The sequence below is a fragment of the Berghia stephanieae genome, chromosome 3 (assembly GCF_034508935.2).
Source record: "Berghia stephanieae isolate SIO BIC M18660-M18661 chromosome 3, UCSD_Bste_1.3, whole genome shotgun sequence".
NCBI lineage: Eukaryota > Metazoa > Mollusca > Gastropoda > Nudibranchia > Aeolidiidae > Berghia > Berghia stephanieae.
The window spans coordinates 18,554,986-18,564,985 of NC_088362.1; the positions used below are offsets into that span (position 1 = coordinate 18,554,986).

Below are 10,000 nucleotides of genomic sequence, written 5' to 3' on the forward strand. Positions count from 1 at the left end.
GGAATCGCTCTTGACCTATAGGAAAAACAATATATATATATATATATATATATATATATATATATATATATATATATATTTATATATATATATATATATATATATATATATATAGTCTATATTAAAACACAGTGAACACTTCAAAGTTGGTTTTTTAAAAAGTCCTTGCATTAACTTAAATATTTAATCAATTAAGTTATTATTGTTTGTAGATTACAAGATATGGGATTAGCTTATTAAAAATTCTCTTTTGACATACTATAAACGTATGGCTGATCTGGTGGGCAGAACTTGCGATTATTTTACTGAAACATTGTAATAGCCTCTCACGTCTTGTCCTTCGTGTTAAGTGTTTCTGTTGGTTTAGAACACCCTGAAAAGCTTTTTGAGCACATTAATTTAGTGGAGATTGTATATTTTATAAAATTCAAAGTTGAAGAAAAATGCTGTAGTTATATTACCTGCGGTATCTTGGATAACGACATCCACATTGCGATCTCCGTATTTCATTCTCTTGGTATATCCTGACGCTAAAAATGGATTTCTGTGTTTCTTCTTTGTCATCTGCTCCGCGTCATCGTTCTGGAAATAATTGAGATGTAGGGTGGCGATTAAAATGAGCAGATTTTCAAAATGCTATATATTCATTACCTCACAAGCATAATATTATTGTCATACCCTATCTCCTTCTCTCCGCCCTCACCCTCTCCATTTCTCTCTCTCTTGTCAGCACAAAAAGACAAATATATATATATATATATATATATATATATATATATATATATATATATATATATATTACATATATATATATATATATATATATATATATATATATATATATATATATATATATATATTAGTAGATAGTATAATGGTCATGAACTCCAGAGGGACTCAAGATACGAGGGCTCTTTCATAATTAACCGAAAAATGCCTGTAAAATCCGCGTTTTTTATGCTATCAACAAAATTCTTGCACGTGTTCATACCTTGAATCGTCCTTCATTTCTCTACGTAACAGCCAAGTCTGTCGACACACTTCTGCCAACGCCGCACCATGGAATAGATACCCTCTCGGAAGAAATTTCCGTCAAGGTTTTGTAGCCATTTCCGCACATGGTCAACAAGCTCTTCATCGACATCCACGCGCTTTCCTGCCAGCTCACGTTTCAATGGCCCAAAGAGGTGATAATCAGATGGGGCGAGGTCTGGACTGTGTGGTGGGTGTGGCAAAATCTCCCATCCATATTTCTCTAGCCAACCTTGCGTCACTCGTGCTGTGTGGGGTGTAGCGTTGTCGTGTTGCAAAATGACCCCGTTGGTCAACTGCCCTGGGCGCTTTCTGCGAATGGCCTCCCTAAGCTTGTCAAGAGTTTGGCAGTACCTTGCAGCATTGATTGTTTCTCCAGGTTGTAAGGTTTCGAACAGAATAACACCACGACTGTCCCAGAAAACAGTTCCCATTATTTTCTTTGGTGACCGCATGACTTTGAATTTCTTCGCGACAGGTGAGGATGGATGTTTCCATGTCATCGAATCTTGCTTTGTTTCTGGGGTGCAATGGTGCAACCAAGTCTCATCACCGGTGACTATGCTGTCAAGAAAAGTCACATCGTACCCTAGAAAGTCTCCGCCGGCGTTGGCAGTATGCCCGTGAACCCTGCGTGAGCTCTTGCTTCTTCTCAAAAGTTCCCTGCAGATGTCCAATCTTTGTTCTTTATGATTGTCGGTCAATTGCTTAGGAACCCATCTTGCGCTGACTTTTCTGTAGCCAAGTTCATCAAATACAATTCTATGGGCAGAAGTTTCCGAAATTTCAAGACTGCTTGCGATTTCATGAAGTTTCAACCTCCTGTCTTGACGAATAAGCTTATCAACTCGCTTCACATTGTCTTCTGACGTCGCAGTTATCGAACGCCCTCTCCCTTCCCTGTCTGTCAAGTCGGAATGGCCGGCTTCAAACAAATTACACCAGTGATAGACTTGTGTACGGCTTATAACATGCTCACCATATACACTCTGAAGTTCTTTATGAATTTCGGTAGGATTCAGACTTTTGGCGTTCAAAAAACGTATGACAGCTCTGATTTCCTCCTTTGACCAAGTTTCAAGGTGAGCCGCCATCTTTAAAATCGTCTAGAAATTCATTGCGCAAAATGATGCACTTCATAATTTCTGGGAATATCCGTAAGGAAATAAGAAATATCATGTCGTTTACAGAATTTAAAAATCTCTACTGGTTGCTGAGCAATGGGCATTTTTCGGTTATTTCTGAAAGAGCCCTCGTAGTTATTATATTTGAAACCCCTATTTGGGTGGTGGGAGGCGTCGGTAATTGAGCATCCTTCTCGTGGCTCGGTGGAGGCGCCGTAACAGTCGGGTCGTGTGGGGCTCTACTTTCCATCGCCACACTATTTTAATTCTCCAACGTCCTCTTCTGGCACCCTACTCACTTCATTTCTTGTTATTGTCTCAAGTATGACGATACATTACGCACAGAAGATGAGTCGCTTCGTAACCGGTGGACTGTGGCGCTTTATCCAAAGTAAACCACTGCTTACCTATCAGAATGCTGAGTTTTATCTATTTTGACTTGCGCACATAATGCCCTTTTGATTGTTTTGACAAATGAAAATTAATGGTCGACCCCAACAGAAAACATGAGGGGTGGGGGGGGGGGGGTCAATAGGTTTCATGTGAATATGATTTACTCCTATAGTTGAGGTATTTTATCACCATTGAGAGAATGTGATTGTTGCTAAAATGTGGTGGGGGGGATTCCACTTGGGCAGGGCTACGTTTGTCGCCCTTGTAAACGGTGGATTTTTCATAGATCCAAAACCTCGCTAACTTCTTTCTCCCTGAACATCTTGCCCTTTCCTTTTGGCTTTCTGTTCTTGTTCTGACTGAGATCATTTATTGTTTTCTACTAGGACCTGCTTGGTATGTTTTGCTGCTGAGAAGAAGGTACTCGATTAGACAAATCTATTTTATGAGTGGAGATAGGGAATGAGATTAGCGGAAGAGTAGCGTCCCTTGATTGGAAGTCACGAGCGGAAAAGTTATTAGAGAGAGAACGTCATGTTGATTGTGCGGCATGAGACACTTCACCGAAAGCGAGGACGAGAGAGAGACACATGCGCAAAACCATTTTGACGTTCTCTCTGTAAGGTGACGTCCAATCAAGGGACGCTACTCTTCCGCTAATCTCATTCCCTATATTTTTTCATTCCTTGCTAATCATCTCTCCATTTTTGATTCATAAGTATTACCACATTTAACTGTTTATTTAAAATATAACATCTATGCTACAGTTATATGTTCCTATCCATTTTGTTTGGTGAACAAACCAGCTAAGAGACATATTGCTCTGGTATCTACCTCTGATTTCTGTTTAACTATTCCCCTTTGGCATTTTTTCTTTAGTGTTTAACTCTCTCCTTACCAGCCATTTTCAGGATTTTCCCCTAAACTTTACACCCAACTAACACAAAAATATTTTTATCACTCAAACACAATAGCAGTAACATGCTCTAAAACATACTATTCGTTTTCTTTAATTTTTTTTGGTGTACAAAAGATTAGAAAAATGTTAGTTGTATCGTAACGAATGTTACGATTTTCCTAAAGTTGGTAAGGAGAGGGTTAATAACACAATCTACATCTTTGACTATCCTCTCTTTTTCCTTTTTTTCTCCCGCTGGAATGACCTAACAGTGTCGCAACGCTAGGATAGTTACCTTTACTATCGATGCGAGAAATGCTGTCTTTCCCACCCCGTGGTCACCCAACATGATAATCCTGGTCGTGAGAGTGGAATTCCCGCCTGTCGTGGATGATGTCATTGACGCTTCTTTAGAATAAGGTGCCATATCAGATGATCTCGTCAGGTAACTAATGTGAATTGAAAGAGATAAGAATGTAAAAGCCTCATTATATTATTATAAGGAAATGTCGGGATAAGATACCGACATTACTTTTTGCAATATGGTAGTCTCTATTCCTAATGAGACATAATTTAAAAAAAACATTTATTCATCCCAAATGAGAAATTTGTTTCTGTGGTCTATTCCAAGGGAAGACTGGAATAACCCAGGCGTCAGCCGCAGCGCAGCGCAGCAAATTGCGCTAGGCCAAGAGGACTTGCTCAAGGCCGCACAGCTCAGAGGTGGGCGATCGAACTCGGTACCGTTCGGGTACGAAGCAAAGACCGTACCTCTTAGCTACGCTGGCTCATGAAACCTCAATCTATCCCTGTTACTATAATGTAAAACAGATAGTAGCGATTGCTCGTTACCTTTTGGAATGGTCTATCGCTAAGTTTTCAGCCAGATCTAACAAACTCAATACTCAATCAATGCTATTAATTTGTGCATTGATTTAACGTTCGATTATCTATTTCTGTAACTATTAAAACAGCCAGCCATCTTTAACATTATGTTGTTTTGTTTTCTTGATTTTGTTATTGTCGTTTTTTGTTGTTGTTTTTTTTGGTTTATTTTGAGTCGTTATTCCACGATCGGAAAGAGGGCATTAACCACGACACAATTGTCGATGTAGGATATTTAATTATTGGGTAAACAAACCAAATGAATGAGAATAGCACTAAACGAACGAATAATCAGGGGATGCAGGATCCATTTGGTCCATTTAGCTCAGTGCATTGTCTTAATGAATGCTGCTATGCTGCCGTCATAATGAGGTAGAATAACGTAAGCGCTAAAATGTGAACAAACATGAGCCCATTGGTATTATGTGATTCCCCATTTCACCACGTCATACTATTTGAGTCATGTCGTATGTGCAATATAACAGTATCAGAAATACAACATTTTGAAATTGAAACATAACACAATTCCTTAAAATTTCGAACACATTTCGGACCATAGCTCAAAACTAACCCTATGGCGTTTACGTCCTTTTATCATAAGATGGCATAATGTGGTCGTGGGGTATGGCACTCTACGAAGTTGACGTCACTCATGTTTTTGTTTTTGTTTTTTACCATCCACGTTTATGAGTAATTCTCACTAAACTGTATTAACCAGACTATAAAAGTTCGTGGTTACACATAGTTTTGTGTGTTGGTCCGTTATACTTCCGGATGGCAATGTTGTGAGCTTCTTAGCCAAGCGCATACTATCTATAGCAATCTATAGCAGGAACGAAATTGGATTCAATAGTCTGACGTCACGTCGCCCAACAACGGCGAGCAGCGTGGTTCTAAACAAAGAAAATCGGTACTTTTTGTCCTTCATGCTGGCTAGAACGTTTCACATGTCATGTGATCAGAATGTATAAAAGTCAAAACATGATCAGGTTTATAATGTTTTCCTCATCTGGATACAGTTTTATGCTCGTCGGAGAAGTATTTCATAAGGGCGTCCGCCATTGTTCCGATAGTTTAGAGCCAGTTACTAAGTTACTCTGCGTCATTACGGGGGGAAGTGACGTCAAGACTGTTGAAGCGTATTACGTCATTCAGCTCTTTGCTATTGGTTTTAGACGCCCATTGTAATGATTAGTTCTCACTAAATTATATCAATCAGACTATAAACGTTTATGGTTACATATCGCTTTGTATGTTGGTACGTTAAATCCGGCTACAATGTGTTTCAATTATATATAATCTGTCAAAAGAAAAAAAAATGAAGTGCATAGAGAATAGTTGAAAACGGTAGGGGCTGCCTAAGCTGGTGATCGTAAAATACTAACGAAAGAGTGAAAATGGAGAGGCTTCGTATGAAAACAAAACAAACAATGGACGTTTTGGGTACAAACCCTTCGTCAGCACAACAATACACAAATAAACGTGGAAAACAAATAAAATATAATGAAAAATAACTTGTATCGTCTGTACTCAATGGTGGTTGCACGCAAACATTTCATTCATACTGCAACCACCATCGAGTACAGACGATACAAGTTATTTTTCATTATATTTTATTTGTTTTCCACGTTTTTTTGTTTATTGTTGTTTCTGACGAAGGGTTTGTACCCGAAACTTCCATTGTCTGTTTTGTTTCCATACGAAGCCTCTCCATTTTCACTCTTTCGTTAGTATAGAGAATAGTTGGGGGGTTCGATTGCTAGGTTGGTTGAGTACTCGTCTCCCACGCAAAGGGACCGAGATGGATCGCGGCTGAAGTCGCTATTTTCTGACCCCCCTTCCCCCCCCCTCCCCCCGCCTCCTTCATTCTGTTCAGCAGCCAGCATTGATTAGGTTGCTGGGTCTATTAGATCTGGCGGAAAATACTTTGCGATAGACGCGTTCTATCTAAAGGGTGGCAGGCAATTGCTATTGTCTGTTTCACACTATAGGAACCGAGATAAACTCCAGCTCTATGGGCCGTAATGGCCCTGAATGACTACTAGAGCAAGTTCAGTAACAATGATATAGTATGGGAACAGAAGCTTCGATTTAATTAACGATGACAGATGATATTGACGTTTCGGGTATCCCCCTTGTCAACAATACACGAGGAATGAGGCACTAAAGACAAATGAATTTGGTGAGGGTGGCATCATTCTCTTCTCTCTCATTCGTCAATAGTGTCTAATTCATGGTGTTTGGTAAACTTAAATTCAATCTTCTATTTCCTTTTATTATTGTTATTTATTAGCTTCGAAATAATTTTAAAAAAAATCAAATAAATAATATTAACATTCAAGAACTACATTAATATAGCTCTACTTTTAAAATATTTTACTTTGAATATTTTCATTTGTTTTGTTTGGTTGATAATTGTTATGGTATTTCTTTGTTATTTACTATTATGGGGTATGAAAGTATTACTATTACTTTCTTTCTGTGTGTAATTATAACAAATGAAAATGTCATAAACTATTGAACAATCGGAAACGTTTGAGTAAACGTGATCTTATAGTGAAATTAGTTACATTGTGATGTTACTACGTATACTGGCATATTTATACATGGATCTAACTAAAGGAAAAGTGGAGAAAGGAGAAAGAGAAGGATGGAAATAATAAAGTGCGGCTCTGGTGTCTTGTGGCATGACACTCGCTTTCGGATTGGAAGGTCCTGGGTTCGATCCTCGGTCGGCGCATAGTTAAGTCTTTGGAAAAGGTTCTTTACTCACATTCTCTCACCGTAGTCAGGTGTGAAATGAGTACCTGGCGGTTAACAGCGTTGTATCTGTCGGGAAAAATTGTAATAACGCCTTACACGAGTCGTGTCTCGTTCTACATGTTTCGTGTTGCTATTGGTCAAGGACCCTTTGTATAACGGTTTGAGCACGTTTAGTGGATATTGCGCTGTATAAAGAAAAAGCTCAAATCTAAAATGCTCAAATTCATGATGTACATATAGATCGACGTGCACTTATTTGCAGGTCTGATAACTCAATTAATTGTGGGCTCATTGTTGTAATGAAAATCTCAAAAAATGACGCAAAATATTGTCCATTAAAATGTTAAAAACTAGGCCCATAATTGCGTTCGGGCGTCAGACCTGCACGTATGTACACGTCGATATAGATGAATACATAATATGTGACCCACCGTCTCAAAACGGTATTATGTCGGGATGAATAGGACCCCGAATAGTGAATTTCGAAATGAAATAATGAGAAATACAAACTTTGGGGGTGTTTGCGGCTATATATCCATTATTACACCCGTCTCCCTAAATAGTAACGCGTAATGATATAATGTTTACAATAATAATTTGTGACGTCAGATTATAAATCGTTAATTTTCACCAAAAAAAAAAAACCCAACGGGTTTTGAAAAAGAAGTATTATATAAATGTTTTTGAAGATGTATTTTATTCAAAGATGACGAAATAGGAACCGATTGAGGGGTAGAATAAATGTTTTGGAATTCGAACTTTGTTCCCCATGCAACTCGCAAGCTCGTGCAGCAGGGGACACGTCCGGAATTCGAATTCCAAAAAGCAAGCGTGTAAGAATCGTATAATATCCAGCACCTGGTTCATTCCGAAATTGTTTACCGCTTTGAGATGAAGGGTCATGTGTGTCAACAATCTTCTCAAATCGGTATTATGCCTGACTGGCCCTTGATGCTTAATATTATTCAAATCAAAGCTTAACATAATATTTAAGTAAGATGTCTTCATTATTAAATCTGGATAGTGAGTTTTTTTCATTATTATACTTAGAATTTTTTTCTGCTCCCTTATCTCCTCTGCAGTGATTGGGTAGCTTGGTCTGTTTGATTTGGCGGAAAGTATTACTTTGCGATATTTTAGCGTCCTATTCAAATGGATTATACGTGTCACGCTATAGAAACCGGGATTAATTCCGGCTCCATGAGTATAACGGCTCTGGAAGACTACAAGTGATAGTCATATTTATCAAGAATATGACGCCGGCAAGGGAGTTGGTTCCATGAGAAAATACTTTTGGGAACTGCAATCAAACTGGATTATAAAGAACCCTCAAAAGAAATCCCTGAACTTGCGCGAACAATCTAAATGTTTATACCATAGAAGTTTGAACCCAAACACGTTCAGTCCAAGGACAATAAGTGACTTCCCGCATCTACGAAATTTGGCACAAAGCAACATAGCTGTGGTATCTGAACATTTTACCAGATAACCGATGATAGGAGATCCCATGATTTGTTATCAGATTAATTTGTTGACAAAGTTGATTAGAAATAATTTCATTACCGATGATGACCTTTCAAGGATTGGATGGTATTTAAGATTTAAATTATCAATTACATTTGCTGACATCACATAAAATACCATAATAATAGTGGGCTCTCGGCGTCTTACAAAAACAGATTAAAAAATAATAAATGTATATATATATATATATATATATATATATATATATAATATAATATACATATATTTTTTAAAAATCTGTTTTTGTATTATATATATATATATATATTATATATATATATATATTATAATATATATATATATATATATATAATATATATATATATATATATATATCGTTCAGGCACTTTGTTTTTGTTTTTAACTTGGGCATTATCATTAACTGAATCAACCCTAACAACGACTATATCCGTAGTTTACCCGGGTTACTTTTTTTTTTTACCCCATGCCTATTTATTTCATTTTTATGAGACAAATTATAGGCGTAGAATCAAACCTAATGTTTTAAGTTTTTGAATGTTAATGATAGTTGAATAAAACTATCTATGTACATGCTCATTTTAATACTTTTTCTTCCAATTTTGAAAAGTAACAAAAATCTCTAGGATTGAGAAAGTTAATCAACAATTTGCTCACTTTGGACATCTTGTTTGATGGAATATTTACAGTTCTTGGTGAAATGCCTCGTCGACGGTATATTGGTGCCGTAGTGTTAGGCGTAATGTTTTAAACATACAACACACACACAAACAAATTAACACACACACAAAAACACACACAAATATATATATATATATATATTATATATATATATATATATTTATCCCACCTTCACCCTCCCCCCTTCATAAGTGTAGATAACCTTAACAAATTGTTTATTATCTTGTATGCCATTTTGTGCTATTTTGTCAGTTTGTGCTATCTAGTAAATAATACTTGTTGGGATACGGCTGAAATGCATAAGTCTCAAGTATGTTGGGTTTTTTTTTGTTACTAAGATAGGCGTCATTTAAATCGATCGATATTTGAAGGACGAGTTTCCTTGCCAACTTTTTAAATCAGTGTATCTCCATATTACAATTAGCTGGTTAAAGACCTTACCAGCTATAGGAAAATTGTCACATTTGTTGCGATAAAACTAACATTTTTCTTACAACAAATAAAAAATAAAATTGAGCTTTTATTTAGCGTTTTATTCACTAAACATGCTCAAAGCGCTTTACAAGGGGTCCCTATTCAACAGAAACACTTAACATGTAGGACGGGACATGACTCCTATTTGGTGATACTATTTTTTTTCGGACATAGACAATGCTGTTAACGGTCAGGTACTCATTTTATACTTGACTACGGGGAGAGAATGTGAGTAAAGAGCATTTTC

The 10,000-nt window shown here is 37.0% G+C and overlaps 1 protein-coding gene across 1 annotated transcript in view; it reads right to left on the reverse strand.

Moving 5' to 3' along the window:
- The window catches only part of LOC144969485 (uncharacterized), a 16,388-nt gene that overhangs the window by 3,765 nt on the left and 2,623 nt on the right, over nt 1-10,000 (reverse strand). Inside the window, exons 2-4 of the mRNA XM_078908608.1 lie at nt 3,743-3,896; nt 462-582; nt 1-15 (exon numbers count right to left, since the gene is read on the reverse strand). The exon at nt 1-15 is cut by the window's left edge and continues 94 nt beyond it. Of these exons, the coding sequence (XP_078764734.1) occupies nt 1-15; nt 462-582; nt 3,743-3,874 (268 nt within the window). The 5' untranslated portion in view covers nt 3,875-3,896. The remainder of the gene's footprint in view (nt 16-461; nt 583-3,742; nt 3,897-10,000) is intronic.